Source organism: Notamacropus eugenii, chromosome 6 (assembly GCF_028372415.1).
Source record: "Notamacropus eugenii isolate mMacEug1 chromosome 6, mMacEug1.pri_v2, whole genome shotgun sequence".
Classification (NCBI taxonomy): Eukaryota; Metazoa; Chordata; class Mammalia; order Diprotodontia; family Macropodidae; genus Notamacropus; species Notamacropus eugenii.
In genome coordinates, this window is record NC_092877.1 from 314934520 (window position 1) to 314950438 (window position 15919).

Here is a 15919-nt window from a genome sequence, read left to right on the forward strand (position 1 = left end):
AAGCATGGATTGTAGGAGTTTGAAACTCATGGTCAGTCAGTCCTTGTGGGGTGGGGGTGAGGGGCGGTGCACCATTATGAAGGTGGCCTGCCACTATGGAGGTGGCTTAGGGGGATGAAGTTAGTTCATCCCGTACTGAAGATTAGGGTAGGGTCCAAAAGTAACTCTATCCTGCCTATACAGCTCTAGGGACTCAGAGAAGGGAACCCCCAAAAGGGGTGAGTTTGGGTTTATTTGGAAACTAGAGGCAGCTTCCAGATTTGGGGTGGAGAGCTGTGCTGGGAGTGGAATTTTTGAAACGAAAAGGATCGGCAGATTTGGGTCTCCTGGAAGACTATCTATGTCCGTTCCACCTTCTCTTTCCTGATCTAGGTTCTTTCGGTAGTAACCCTAGGGAAGGCAGAGGGAGCAGTACACAAGGCGAGGGCAGAGAATGAAAGGGACAAAGACGTGGACAAAGGAGCTGCATAGGTAGAGAACAGAAGGAGACTGGGGCTTGACCGTACCAAGAGGTACGTGTGCTCTTCTAGGTCGGTTCGCATAGCCCTTTTGGAGAGGGGGTGGTCTCCAAAAGGGGGAGGGGAGACGTCCGGGGGGCGGGGAGAAGTGGGGCCCTTTAGGACCCGGCAGCTCCGGGTGGGGAGGAGAAGGACCAGAAGGAGGCGGCTCCAGAGATCTGGAGGTTGCCACCTGCCTCCACCCCGCCCTCGTTGTCACAATTGCCAACATGCTGGCGAGGCTGAGTGGCCCCGCGCTGCTGCTGCTGCTACCTCTGCTGCCTTCGCTGCTGGCTGGGGGAGGGAGCCACGGGGCCCTAGCCGAGGTGCTGTTCCGTTGTCCCCCGTGCACCCCGGAGCGCCTGGCCGCCTGCGCTCCCCCGGCCGCAGGGCCAGCTGCGCCGCCAGTGGTGCCCCCAGCTGCCGCCGCCGCCGCAGTCCTTCCCTGCACCGAACTGGTCCGGGAGCCCGGCTGCGGCTGCTGTCCGGTCTGCGCCCGGCTGGAGGGCGAGGCGTGCGGTGTCTACACCCCACGCTGCGCCCAGGGGCTCCGCTGCTACCCGAACCCGGGCTCTGAGCTGCCCCTCCAAGCGCTGGTCCAGGGCGAGGGTACTTGCGCCAAGCGACGGGACACCGAATATGGCACCAGCCAGGAGCAGGTTGCAGGTAAAAGAGGGAGGGGGCTGTGCAGAAACCTGGACAACTACTTTACAAGCGAAACTCGAGGGGACTGAGAGGCCGCCTTTCTGCTCTTGTGGAGAGAATTGGGAGGGGAAGTGTGAGGAAAAAAGCCACGATTTTACAAGAGAAATTTTGTTTAGGATGAGGGCACTTAAAACCCCTATTAGGATGGAAGGGTGGATGGTGGTTGGAAGTTAGGATGGTAGGATGAAGGGATCGGGAGGGAACTGGTATTTCTGTAGCACCTACTACGTGCCAGGAACTGCACTAAGTGCTTTGCAAACATCTTCTTTGGTAGAAGTATGGAAAGAGTAAGGGTTTTTGCAATATAACCTTACCCTGGATTTAATTCCTTACTCTTAGACAAATCAGTCGGTTTCATACTTAGTTCCCTTATCTGTACAATATGGGTGCTGGACTCTTAAAAGTACCTTTCAACTCTAATGATCCATGAAGAAAGAACTTATCTGCTATTTGAGGGAAATATCTATGGGGGGAGGGGAGGGCAAGGAAGAGTCCTTCTCATGTGGGGATTGGTGCAGAGAGAAATTGGGGTACAATTTGGAAAGAAAGAATCCTGGGAGGACCTTCAATACATTGCTTGTGTGGGTGGAGGAAAGATTCCTGTCTACCTCTTTTGGAAGGGGTATTGAAAGGGGACAAAGGTTTTTCCCACTTCTAAAGGTTTTCAGAGTCTGGTGCTCTGTCCACCACAAAGTACACTTTGCTCATTGTCCTGCCTAGATGAAGGAAGGCAAGGATTCTTGCCACTTAACCACATTCTGTTGTAGTGGCATTTTGTTGTAGTGGGCTTGGAGTCAAAGGAATTGGTGTCTGGTTGTGGCCATTTACTAGCTGTGTGACCTTGGGAAAGTCCTTTCCCTTTCCCATGGCCTTATTTTCATTATTTGGCAAAACGAAAGGGCTGAAATCAGATGATAAACCTAGATGATAGAGGCAGGGAAAAAAAGGACATGGGCTATTATTTTGGAGGGAGAATTGCTTAAAAAAAAGGCAAGACTTCTATTTTGGGAAGGAACAGGGAGGATACTTCCTACAATGTTGGAAGCATAGAAAAGAGGAAACATTTAAGTGGGAGAAAGAGAAATGCTCCTCTTATGGAAGTCAAAGAACATTCCTGTTATGGATAATTGGGTGAACACTCTAATGGGAGAGGGATAGCATCTTGGAGGATCAATCTAACTTTTAAATAAAAGCCCCCCCCCCCCCCTTCCAGATGGCAGAAATGGCATTTTTATTCTGTGGGAGTGGGGGAGGGTGCTGATTAGTTTTCAGGCATATTTCAGAAAGGCCATGTGGCATAGTGGAAAGATCTCTGGACTGTGAATCTGAAGACTTGGGTTCTAAAGTTCACTCTGCTTAATTTGATGTATGACCTTGGGAAAAAGTGACTTCACCTTTCTGAGCCCCTCTTTCCTCATCGTGAAAAAGGAAGGATGTCATCTTCTAGTTCTCTAATTCTGTAGTTCCAAGACTCCACTAACTCTTATCCATTCCATTAGGTGGACTGTGTCTCTGCCCACATTTCAGGAATTTGAGGAGTGCAATTAAGTCTCATACAATTTCCATTTATTGTTCAAATGGGAAAGTCCTTAAAGCTTCTTTCAAAGATGAGAGTAACTCATAACTTTTTTTTAGTGAAGGAGTGGGAGGGAAACATACTCTCTAAAAGTCCTTATCTTCCTTCGTTAGGCAGAAAAGGCATTTCATTATTAAAAGCTCATTTAAACAATTTCTAAGTGTGATTTTTTACAAAGTTCTCAACCATTCCAAATGATGAAGCCCAGAGAACATGCTTAGGTTAGGTTGGCTTCCTTTTTTATTTTACTTTATTTCATTTTATTTTATTATGTTGCCACCTGCTTTAGTTGCCTGGAGTAAGATGTCTAGGAAATTGCAGTCCTTTTCTTTCCTTTTGTAGATGAAAATTAGGCAGTGCCTGCATGTCTGCTGCATTAAAACAGAATGGGATCAGGGTTTCAAACTTTAAAGAGCATGAAACCATGCAGGCTTACTTTCCCAGACTTTCCTTCCAGTCAGTCTCTCCCCTTCTTTGCAGTACCCCTCCCCCTCCCACATCCTCCCCCTGCTATTGTTTTATATTTTTTCCCCGGCTCCCTCTCTGAATGGAATTACAGAGGAATTACGGGTCAGAGTTGAAATCTTTCTCCTACTTCTATAACACATTTTGATGTTGGTTGAGGAAGCAGAGTGCCTCCTTTTCTTTCTCTCCCTATCCTTTGCAAAAAAAAAAAAAAAGTCTCCCCCTTCCTTTTCTTTGCCTCAACCTTCAAGTAATTGAAACATACCCTTTACAGTACAGTATTTCTTGAAAAAAGAAAGGCCTACCCTTCTACACATTTTACACCTGCCCTTCCTTCTCTCCCCTCCTCCTCCCCCTTCCCCAGACTCATTCATTTCTCGGGCTCCCTGCAGTTGGGGTAGAGGCACTGTGGTTTATGAATTGCACTTTTGGACAAACGAAACATTTTCATTGGCAGGTTGAGCTTTACTAAGGACTCTGAATGAAAGGAATTATTTGGAATTTAATTGTGTTTTAATGATGTGTACTCAGTATTTTGGTTTTTGCTTCTTAACTGTTTAATTAATAAATAGAATATATTGCCTTTACCTTAATCTTTGAAATTGATCTCCCTGCCCGCAAATGCAGTAAAAAGTTAGGGTGTTGAGAAGAGAACAGATGTAGGCTAATTCTATTCAGCCCTCTCTTGCAGCAGGGAGGGGGAGGGGATGAGGATGGGGGTGGAAGGGGAAGGAGGGACAATGGGGTGAGTTCATGGGAAGAGTGTCGCTCTGGATTTTCTGTCTGGGCTATGGGGCTCCCTTCTGCCAGAGAACTCCAGCTGCTGCCTTCTCATCCATCTCCTAACCCTGAGGCCCAACCTGGGATTGCCTTTTGGTGCTGGGTGTTCATGTCCCAGGGTGGGGTGAGGATGTGGAGAAAGAGGCAGCAACTAGGGGTGAAACAGGATGGGGAGGAAAAGGCTGGGATAGAGAGTGTGAAACTAGGAGAAGGGCTGGGGCTGTTGGTGGTGCTAGATGGCTAGAGGTTTGGGACTATTGGGACACTGGGTGGAGAAAGACAATATTGAATAAAAAGGGAATATTGGAGAGAGAGGATGGGGAATGGATACTGGGATATAGGGGTTGGGATTTGAGGGTAGAGGGGTTGGATCTGAGGAGAGACCTGGGAGCAGAGGAGCAGTTAAGGAGATGAACATTGGAGGGAAAAGGACTGGGGCTGTGGGGCCACTGGTCAGGGTCTGGGGATGGAGGAGGAATACTGGAGGGAGATGGGCTGGGAGGAACACTGGAATAGAGGGGTTGGGACTAAGGGGAAGAACAGGGAATGGGGAATCCTGGGGAGAGAAGGATTTGGGAGAGGAGGAGGATGGAGTGGGGGGTGGTAAGGCCCAGGGGGCTGCATGGAAGCCTCCAAAGACTTCCTCACTCAGGATCGCCTGTGAGCTTCGGAAGACTGCAAGGCTCAGCCCTGAATACTACTTGTCAGCTCCCAGCCGGCTCATCCTTTCTCCTGCCCCCTCAGAAGAACAAGCCCTGGGAGCTTAAATTCCTCTCTGAGCAGGTTGCTTGCAGGAATTTTAAAAATACCCTCTTATTTCCAGGCAGCAAAAACTCAGCAGTTCCGGCTCTGTGCTGGGCTCTTTTGTCTTTGTTCCCAGGACTGGGGGCTGCGGGCGCTGGCTTCCGGATCCCAAGGCTGAAAGAAGGGGGCAGAATGGGACAGCATGGGTCTGGCTGGGGCTGGGACGGGGCTGGGACAGGACTGGGCTGGATGGGACAGGATGGGATGGGATGCGATGAGATGGGACAGGATGAGCAGATAGTGAAAAGGGAGAGATTTCAAGAAGAAAGAACTGGGTTGGGGGGGATTGATAGAGACAAGGAAAAAAGAATGAGGGGTGAAGGGGAGGAAAGGAGTGAAAAAGGAAAGGCAATCCTTGCTGGAGGGCGACAGGAAGTAAAGCACCACCCCAAGGAAACTGGGGAGAGTGAGGGGGGGGGGTCACCTCCTTTAGGTGTGGGGGAGGGGTGGGGCAGGAAGTGTCGGGGAGAGCCGGGGAGTTCGGGGCTTGGGTTTGCCCCAGGCTTGGCTGGGTGATTTCACTCTCCCTCCTTCCCTCCCTAGCCTCTGTGTACAATGAGGGGGATTATGCTGAGGGGAGGAGCCAAGCGAAGTAGCAGTCTGGCCCGGTGCTGACATAAAGGTACTATAGAAATGCTAAGTAATTCAAAGTCCGCTGGCCAGCCTTCGCTTCGGCCGTTGCTGGGGGAGAATAAAGGGGGGCGAGGGGGCGGGGGCGGGAGGGAAGGGTTCTGATTTACAGTGGTTGCAGCCTTGCTTTTCTTTAAAAAAAAAAAAAAAAGGCACCCGGACTTTTGGCTTAGAATGCTCCTTTACATCCATCTTGCATAAATTTGCATACCGACTTCTGGAGCCTGTAGGACTTCAAAGATGTGAATGAATGGAACTCAGTGCCGCTGACTCCCCGCTCTTCTCTCCCCCAGCCCCCACCATCTCCCTTCCCCCTCCGCATCGGGGTTTTCCAGACAGGACGCCCCGAACTCTCTCTGGCTGCTCTCCCTGACCCACCACTGCAGGTTGGAAGAGAAGGCGGAGCTGAAGGCCGCTGCCCACTGAAGAAACACGGAGTTCCTTGGCTAAAAGGACAGGCAGGGTGTGGCTTTGATGCCCTGGAGGGCCGGCTTGGGCTGGCGAGGGCATCCCTGCCTACTGATTTTTCCACTTAGGATATTTTGTGTTCCGATCTCTTTTTTGAGTAGGTAGATTAAGTCACCTGGGAATCATGGCAGGAGAGACCCAAGGTTTGGTCCACCTTCTGCTCAACACATAGGTCTTCTCTTGGGATGATCGAACATTCTGTGCTTTGGGCCTGAGACAGCTCCAGGAGGTAAAATGCATGTTATTTCATTTGGCACGGACTCTGAGCCTTACTTGGCTCATCTGTAAAACGGGGATAGTAACACACTAACTACTGGGGTTGTTGGAAAGACATGTGAGATTAAAGAGTCATAGATTCCGAGTTGGAAGAGACCTTAGAAGTAAACTAGTTTAACCTCTCATTTCCATTCATTTTCCAATTCAGTAAACGCAGTTCCTGGCGCATAGTGGGTACTTAATTATTCTTATGAAATTATTAATTATCATGAAATTATTACTATTATTGACTACTTTCTATGTAGAACATGGTGTCCTAGATCTAAGGACATGGAGATAAAAAATCAAATGATTCCTTCCTCCAAAGAGCTTATATTCTTCTAGACTCATACAGCATGTATACAGATAAATAAACTGAAAACATACACAAAAGAGGGAGAGAGTACTAACCTCTTGGGGGATTCCCCAAGGATGGCACCTGAGCTGATCCATTCCCCTTTCCCCAGTTTTACAGAAGACTCTCAGAGAGGTTAAGTAATAATAATAAAAAAATATTTATATAGAATTTTAAGGTTTGCAAACATCGTGATTATATTATTTTATTTGATTTTCATAACAGCTCTGTGGAGTAGTTACATTTATTTCCCCCATTTTTACATTTGAGGGAATTGAGGCTCAGAGCAGTTAGGGGATTACTCCTCTGTCAAACAGGCAAGTGCCAGAGGCCAAATCTGGACTCAGGTTCTTCTTGGCTCTGAGTTTAGATTTTCACCTAATATATCACCTACATTTAGATTGGATTTCAGAGACCATCTGGCCCAACCAGGCTTTTTAAAAAAACCTGGGTCTTCTGACAGTCATTTGATGCTCTTGTACTTGAATTATCAGATTAGCTAACTGGCATCTAGCAGAGATGCCATTAGAAAGAGACCCATTGAAAAGGTAAGTTTTGATATGTGAGAGGCCACGAAAGGTTGTGAGAATGAAGGGATTTGCTTGGAGTAGGGGGCAAGGGGAAGAATGTGGGCCCTGGGATGGGGAGCTAATGATGCCCCAAAAGGGGAGTGAACGTAACATAGACTTCCATAATGCCTTCTCCATTGACTTTATTATCATTATTTGATTAATTTTTAGGGATGCCTTTTGTCATTTTCAGATATACCTACCCCCATCCCCACCCAGGGATCCCAACCTTATAACAAAGACAACCCATTAAGCAAAACCCACCAACACAGTACCCCCACTTTTGAAGGTATATGTAGCACTACAGACTGACAGTCTTTCCCTGCTCCATTGGAGAAGGATGATGCCAAGTTGGTCATAAAAATTACTCTGGGATTCAAGCATTGATATTTAAAAAAGGAAACAGGAAAGAATGATTTCTGAATGATACAGTGGGTGTCAGGCTGCATGGAAATCTGCTTCTCTCCCTCCTAGTTCCCATCCTCCTTAATTCCTCTCTCCATTGGCACCCATACCAAATACATAGTGACCACTGCTGTGGCCAGTTTCCCTGGGGAGCAGTTGGTTGAGTTTTGCCTAGGTAGACTGGGCCCTTTGACCCCTTCTTTTCCATCCTAACTTGCTTCAAAGATCCAAATAGAAAAGTGTATTTTGGTGATGGTGGGGGGTTGGAATTTTATTTGTTTGTTTAATAATACCCCTAATACGTAAATGAGATGGATGTTGGCTGGTAGGCATGACAGTTTTATAAGAAGCAATATGCTAGCTTCAGGGAAAGGGCTTTAGGGACCCTTGGAATATGGTAATTTTTTTTTCTCTTAGTGGAGTCTGGTTCTAGGTACTCTTCTGCTGAAGCCAAGTCAATGCCTGTCTGATGATAGCTTTTCTGTCTTGGAAAGAACACTAGGTCATAGGGGCTTTGTTTGAATTCTAGCTTTGATATTTAGCTGTTTGACTTTGGGCGAATCACTTTCCCTCTCTGGACACTAAGATCCTTTATCTATAAAAGGATGAGAGTGAGACTAAAAGTTCTTTATGGTCCCTGTTAGCCCTAGATCCTGTGAACTCAGGAAATAAACTGTTAGAACTGAGTAGCACATCCAAAGATAATAGGATGGAATCATAGAATCTTGAGAATTGGATGTGACCCAAGAGCTTAGCTAGTCTAATCTTTATCTGTGCAGGAATTTTTTTTCTACAATATTCCCAAAGTGTGGTTATCTAACCATTGTTTGAAGATTCTTCAGTGAGAGAATTCAGGTCTCCATTGCTAGCCTGTGTGAGAATTACAAGGAATCTTAGTGATCATTAGTCATAGAGACCATCATGAAGTCTTAGAGACCCTTGTGTCCAATCCTCTCATTTGACAGAGGCCCAAAGAGAAGTGACTTATGCAAGGATATACAGTTAGTAAGTGGTGGAAAAGGACTTATTAGGAAGTTTTTCTGCACATTGATCTGAAATCTGTCTCGTCTTACTTCTTTCCTTTGGGACCAAGCCACGTAAGTTGACTTCTTCTTCCACTAAAGCCAGCAGGGTTAAGTGATTTTTGTCCTCGGTCATATAGCTAGTAAGTGTCTGAGGTTGGATTTGAACTCAGGAAGATGAGTCTTCCTGACTCCATGCCTGGTGCTCTATTTCCTGTGCCACTTAGCTGCCCCAACACACATATATAGATACATAATACATAATACATACATACATATATATACCTACATACACACATATAAATCAAGATACAGATGTAAGCTAATTTACTGAATGACCTCAAAAAATTTCCTGCCCCCAGACCAAATGACACTAAGTGCCCATTATGTTCAAAGATAGAATTTGAGTACAGGAGGTGAACTTTTTGCTCTCAGAAAAGCTTTTAGTTTGGCATGGCGAGACATGACACACAAAAGGGATATGTCCCCAAGAACTCAGACAATAGACACATGGATAGAGGTAATAGTGGATGAAAGCATGATCATCTGAAAGAGGATGTTGGAGTCATGGAGTAGAGATGGTTAAGCTAGGATTGATCTTGGAAAGGGTCCTTGTGTCCCTATTTCCTATCCTAGGAAAATGGAAACTAATAGCTCCTTCTCTTGGGTCTCCGATTTGAGGAACATTATGTACAGATGAAGCAGGATGCTACAGAGAGATTCTACTGCATCACCATCTAGGTGGTGAGGTCACTGAACTGAAGTCAAAAGACCCCTGACTCCCATCCGTCTTAGCTTTGTGATCATGGGCAAATCCTTTAAATTCTCTGAATCTCAGTTTCTTTAATTGTAAAGTAGGGATAATAAGACTTACCCACTGATAAACTTTTATCTAAAGTCAGGTTGTATCATAAGGCTGACTCCTGGGTAAAATAAGGTTTCTATCCTAAAGTAGTTTCAGGGGCTACTCCATGATTTAGGGTGCCAGCATCTTATTTTTCAGATGAAATTTCTAGTCTACCCTAGGTAGCTAGCTCCCTCCCCCAGGTAACACCAACACTTCCATGACAGGGAGGTATGCTGGATGCTGTGCTGGCTACTTGGGCTTTTAGCATCTCATCAGATATCAGATTTGCCTGGAGGGAGATTCAGGAGACTGAGCAAGCCAAGGACTAAATTTAGTGGAGAGCAAAAGGCAGGGTGGCAGAGAATGTGGAGGTGTGTGACTGCTTTCCTCAGGAGATATCTCAAACACTTACTGGCTGTGTGACCCTGGGCAAGTCATTTGACTCTGATTTCTCCACCTCCTCCCTCCCCCCCCCCCCCCCCCAGCAAAAGACTACAAGTCTGTATCGGGGCATATACTTTCAGAAGTTGGGGTAGGGAAGGAGAGTGGTAGAAACATAGACTATTAGAGCTGGAAGAGACCCATGAGAACATCTTGTCCAATACCTTCTTCTACTGATGTGGAAACTGAGGCTCCAAGGTGTAAAGTGATTTGTTCACAGTCACACTGTGAGTGAGTAGTAGAAGATCTCTCCACTCAACCACACTGTCCGATCTTTGGGAGCTTGCCCAAGTCAGGGGTGGACTATCTCAGGGGTTTGACCTCATTTTTTTGACTGATACCTCCTACTGTCCCTCACAGCATCCCTACCTCCTGACTGGGACCTGGATAGAGCTGATATCTCCTCTGTTTCCCTGTCATGAGGATATAGACGTTGCTCTTCCAACCTGATTTTTTTTCTCCATTTTTTCTTTCCTTTCCCCCCCACCCCCATACATACCCATACCCTGCTTCTTCTCCTTCTTCTCCTCCTCCTTCTCCTCCTCCTCCTCTTCCTCCTCTTGGGTCTCTGGTTCTTTAACAAAGCCAGAGAAGGTCCCTTCTGGCTCTGATCCCGAATGTCAGTCACAGCTCAGAGGGAGATCTCGCTCAGAAAGCCTTCTCCCCGGGAAAGGAATACAGAGTCGGCTGCAGTCAGGAATTTTTCCCCCTTCTTTTTTCCTTGGGGGAGGTATTTGGCAGCCCGTATCTGTCTCTTGGCTCAGAGCTGCCTCATCTCTTCCTGGCTGTTGTGAGGTAGGGCAAGGGTGGGAGATGGGAGACAAGGGGCAGGGTTGGTCTCCTTCCAAGTTTCTGAAGGGGGAGTGGGTGGAGGGGGGAGAAAGGAAAACTGGCCCACAGGCTCTCCCATTAAGTTCTCCTTGGGAGAAGCCTGAGGAGGTTTCTAATTAGTGGATGGGTGTAGGTGTGTCAGGCTGTGTTCATTCAAGTTACCAGGCTTATAGAATCTTAAGAGGGGAAGGGGATTTAAGACCCCAGATTTTCTTCTGAGCTCTTGAGTGATACATAAGATAATGCTATGAGGGTTCTCTGAGTCTCAGTTTCCTTGTCCATAAAATGAAGATAATAATAATAACCCCTACCCCTACTGTGGTTGGAAGTTTTGAATGACATTATAGTGATACCACTGTTTCGTCTCGGCTCAGGCCAGAGATGAGAGAGAAATCTTTTTTTTTTTTTTTGAATGGAAAGGTTTTCATCAAATTTGGGGAAATGTTTTCCTGGATCATGAAATTATCAAATGTTAAAACTGCTAGCCTATTATTATAGTTACCTATATTTATGCTATTATAATAACAAAAATTTCTTTAATAATAGCTAAGATCCCTCTAGGACTTTAATGTATGAAAAATACTTTCCCACATCACATCTCTGGGGAGGGGCAGGTAAGTTTCTTAAGTCTTCAGAGGATAGAAGGTCACTTATGATGAGTTTTAAGAGACCTCGGAGGTCATTAAGAACAATTTCCTCATATTACTCTTGAGGAAACTGGAGGCCAGACTTTTATTCCCATTTTACAGAGAAGGAAACTGAGGCCCAGGTACAGACATGTATGTACCTTGCTCATGAGAGTTAGGGAACTTAGAACATCAACACCAAACTAGGCCTTGATCTCAACATTCTAACTCTATTACATAGTGCTGCTTCTCTCTGAAAGGGGATTTTGAATGGATTCCAGCTCCTCCTTGTTTAGCGCTGGTGAGATGTGCATCTCCAAAGATCAAGTGAGGATTATAGTGGTTCATGCATAAATGAGCTCATGCCTCTTCCATCTTTCTTGTGATTCTCCTATTCTCTCTCTCTCTCTCTCTCTCTCTCTCTCTCTCTCTCTCTCTCTCTCTCTCTCTCTCTCTCTCTCTTTCTCTCTCAAAACTGAGGGGGCAGAGGGCTGTATCCTTCTGTAAATTAGGAGAACAGTGACCAAGGCTAAGGTTTCTGATTCCCACGCTGACTTTAAACATATGCAGAAATGTTTGATTTCTATATCCTTTCCTGGAAGGACCCTTTTAAGTTTGAGGAAGAATGAAGGAGGCAAAACTTCAAGGAAGATTTCCTCATGTAGAGCTCAATTCTGGGAAGTGTCTGTGGGGTCCGTTTCTGTCACGTCTGAGTGTTGAAGCCAAGTGGCCTTTGGAGGGTGGGCTCTTTCTCTCAGTGCTGGAGACTGATAATGTGAAAATAGCAACTCCCCAGCAGCATCAGCAGCCAGATCACTCTGTAGAGTCTCCATAGCAACTGTGGCAGGAGGTGTGGGGGTACACCAGGAGGGGGGGAGAGTAGTAGAAGGTCTTGTGGATCACAAAAGCTTTTGAAGTTGGATGGGGCCAGCTGGTGGACGGATAACTGGAGTGTTTGTTCTTTGTCCTGCTGAGGTTGTGATTGGCATGAGGAGAGGGGTGGGGAAAAAGAGCTGGGAGAATGAAAAGGGTCAAGGTGTGGAGATCAAGGATCCATTGTGAGGGGAGGGAGAAGAGATCATATTTTTTTCCCTTACTCAGTTATGAGATCATGAAGTCTCAGAATTTCAGAGGTAGAAGACACCCTTATGGAGGGCATTTAGCCTCTACAAGGACAAGGAGTGTCCCATGATCCATTGCTCCCTCAGCCTGAAAGTGGCCATCCAGACTCTGCTGAATGACCCCAAATAATTGGGAGCCCATCCCACTTTGGGACAGTTGTGATCTTTGGCAAATTTTTCCATATATTAAGGCAAAATCTTCCTTCCAGCAACTTTTACTCAACGATTTAGTTCAGTCCTCAGAATTCAAGCAGGATAAGCAAGATCTTTCTTCCATGTGTTAACTTTTCAAATGCTTGAACCTAGCTATCAGTCCTTCTACTTCATGTTTTTGTTAGTTTGTTTCCATGCTAAATATCATCTCAATTTATCAGTGTATGGCATGATGAAATTTCCCATTCCTGACATGCTTTGTTTCTTCCCTCTGGCTCATGATGTTTGAGATTTAATGGAAGATTTTTGACCTTCTCTGAAAGAATGAGGTGCCCATTGAATTTGCTTCCAACATCTGCATGGTTTGATGGGGATGGGAAGGAAGAGGGATCTACACGACATTATGGCTATTCTATTTGAAGAGAATGGTGAAATCGGAAAGTACCTCAGAGTTCATTTGGTCCAAACCCAAACCGAAAGACAAATCCTCTTTAAAAACATATACAACAAATAGTCATCCAGTCTCTGCTTAAAAGGCCTTCAGTGCCAGAAGTCATATTTCATGAGGAAGGCTGTTTTATTTTTGGATAACTCTTAATTATTAGTTTTTAGGCAGGTTTTTCCTCCTTAATATTGACTCAGTATTTGCTTCTCAGTAACTTTCATCCACCCATTGGTCCTGGTTCTGCCTCTGAAGTCATGCATAATATGTCTAATCTCTTATCCATATGATAACCCTTAAGATAGTTGAAGATAGCTATGGGGACCCTCTAAAGTTTCTGTTCTCCAGTTTAATCATCCACATTTGGGTTCATAGATTTAGAAATAGAAGAGGCCTTTGGGGTAAGTGACTCCAACCCTTTCATCTTGCAAATGAAGAAATTGAGTTTTAGACAGGTGAAGTGACATTACATTTCTTTTTTCAGGTAAGTACTGGAGATAAGTGAACTACCTCACTCCATGATAATTGGTTTAGTGTAACCACCTAGGCAAATGGTTGCTCCTTGAGCTGATCCTTGTAATGGCATACTTTTGAGTGCTTTCCTACCCTGGTGGCCTCCTGAATGTACAACAAACTGCCAATGTTCCTTCTCAAATGTGCCTGGAAGAGCATAGCACTTCAGATGTAGTCCGATTAGGGCCGAATGTACAAGTGAATGAGCAGCACCCTTCTTCTGGAGTCTTTGTTTTATCCATGCCAGTTAATCCTTAAAGATTCCAGAGGAGAATTTCCAGAGGCCCTTAGCTGTGGTGTATTCAATGGAACACCAAGATATGAGACACTCTCTTGACTAGGGATTCTCATTATGAGCCTCTTAGCAGCTAATTGCAAGTCGTTTCTAATTTATGTCCCACTGGGTCAGAGTTCTCCCCAGAGTTAAGAGGTTATATTGGTTGTCTCTTCTCTCCTGGCTCTTCAGCCAAGAGGGTAGAAATGGGTGAGGCAACTAGCCTCGTTCATTATTTTTAGAGAAAATTAGTGAACTCTTAGTAGCTAAGAAGAAAGGAAAAAGAGTAGTGACCCATTTAAAGACACTTATTTATATTCAGGATGCTCCCTGTGCTGGTTAGAGAGAGGGTGCAACCCTGAACATTTTTGCAAGTTTTCTGATTCTTTGCATTCTCTCCATTCAATTTCAGTTAGACCAGGACATCCAGGAGCAGCCTTCGGCTTTGTTTGTGGTCATGAAGCAAGCTCCCTGGGTGAGGGAGGGGAAAATGTTTGAGGGAACTGTGGATGACAGAAAGATGGCTCTAATTTTTCCTTAATGTTTTTGAAATTCTTGATAGTTGAGTTGTGCTATTAGAATAAGACTTTATGGCCTATGTTGGGGGGTTGCCTTAATGAACCACAAGACACTGCAATGGAAAGAATGCTGGAATTGGAACCAGAGGACTAGGTTTTGAGTCCTACTTCCACTATTTAAATACCTGTGTAACCTTGGGGAAATGACTTCCCTTCTCTGGGCCTCAGTCTCCTCATCTAGAAAATGAGGAGGTTGAGTGATGATTAAGATGTTTCCTTAAAGTATCTGCCAACTCCATGTTCTCATCTTTAGCCTGGCTCTGTGGGAGAAGCATTGTGTAGTGGGAAGTATGTTGGGTTTGGAGTTGATCTGTCTGGGTTTGGGTTCTGGTCCCATTTCTTGATACCCATGTAACCTTGGGCAAGTCACTTAACCCCTCTTTGTCTTAGTTTCCTTGTCTATAAAATAAGTGCTTCTAAGATCCCTTCAAGCTCTTTGTCTATGACCAAATAATCTCCCTCCTTCTGTCATCAAGTTCTAATGTTAGTGCTATTGCGCAGTTCCTTGATTTCCTCATCTTTGAAATGGGAATAGTAAAATGTACCCCACATATTGTGAGGATCACTTGAGATTATGGATATAAAAGCACTGGGTATCCCAGAAAGGACTATTTATATATGTCCAAAATTGTTATTGAAATCCATTCGTAAGGATTTGATACTCAACAGGGGAGGGGCTCACATTCAGTGTTTTAACAAATATTCTATGGAAGCTAAAACAAAGTTTTTCCCCTTAAGAATTTTCCGTTCATCTGATGTTACTTATCCTTCATTCCTGAAGGGAACCGTGACATCAGCAAGATGATGCCATGACTTGTAGGTGAATTTGGATTTAAGTGAGGAAGGGCTGTGCAAAGTTACCAGCCTCACTTTCTCCTCCAGAACCATCTGGGTCCAGTGGCCAGATATTCATCAGAATGACTGGAGATGGCCCTAGATGCAGTGGGAGACCTTGGTCTTTCCCCCCCTATTCCTGTAATAGTTAGAAAGAATAGACATGCACCTACAAAAGATGCAGTGTTTGATACCATGAACACAGAATAATAACAAGCAATGTTTTATAGCATTAAGACTCTCAAGTTGCAGAAGAGGTGCCTACCTGCACTGGCTGAGAGTTGCCTCAGTTCCCTATATAATTGAAATCCCAAGTCTCGTTTCCCTTTTCCTTTCAATGTATATAAATATTCGTATGTGTATATAGAATATGTGTGCACAGTATTTTGTATGCATCTACACATGTACAATACATGCATGCATATGTATTTCATAACATTTAAAATTTTGCAAAGTGGCTATATATATTGATTTATTTTATAATATTATTTGATAATGCTGATTTTACAGATGAAGAAATTGAGGCTTAGAGCAATGTATAGTCACACAGGTAGTATCAGGATTAGGATTAGAACTCAGGTTTTTCTGCCTTAAAGTCCAGACCTCCATCTACTACACCACACTGTCTCTAAAAAGCATTGGAAATTATTAGTATATTAATTAGAATGTAATATTTTATTTGCATTTTTATAGTGTCATGAGGCTATAAGGTACCACCAAAGGTCTGT

The 15919-nt window shown here is 44.9% G+C and overlaps 1 protein-coding gene and 1 long non-coding RNA gene across 3 annotated transcripts in view; both read left to right on the forward strand.

Moving 5' to 3' along the window:
* The first annotated feature begins 612 nt into the window (after positions 1-612).
* IGFBP2 (insulin like growth factor binding protein 2) overlaps positions 613-15919 on the forward strand; it is a 40205-nt gene continuing 24898 nt past the window's right edge. The window contains exon 1 of the mRNA XM_072617654.1: positions 613-1163. Coding sequence (XP_072473755.1) covers positions 728-1163 — 436 coding nt within the window. The 5' untranslated portion in view covers positions 613-727. The remainder of the gene's footprint in view (positions 1164-15919) is intronic.
* Positions 3993-15919, forward strand: part of LOC140509768 (uncharacterized) — a 31918-nt gene continuing 19991 nt past the window's right edge. The window contains exons 1-2 of one of the 2 annotated variants that reach the window (XR_011968909.1): positions 3993-5449; positions 5751-6154. This is a non-coding gene — a long non-coding RNA (uncharacterized lncRNA). Of the gene's footprint in view, positions 5450-5750; positions 9869-15919 lie in introns of those variants that run through there. The other variant, XR_011968908.1, reaches the window with a different exon arrangement.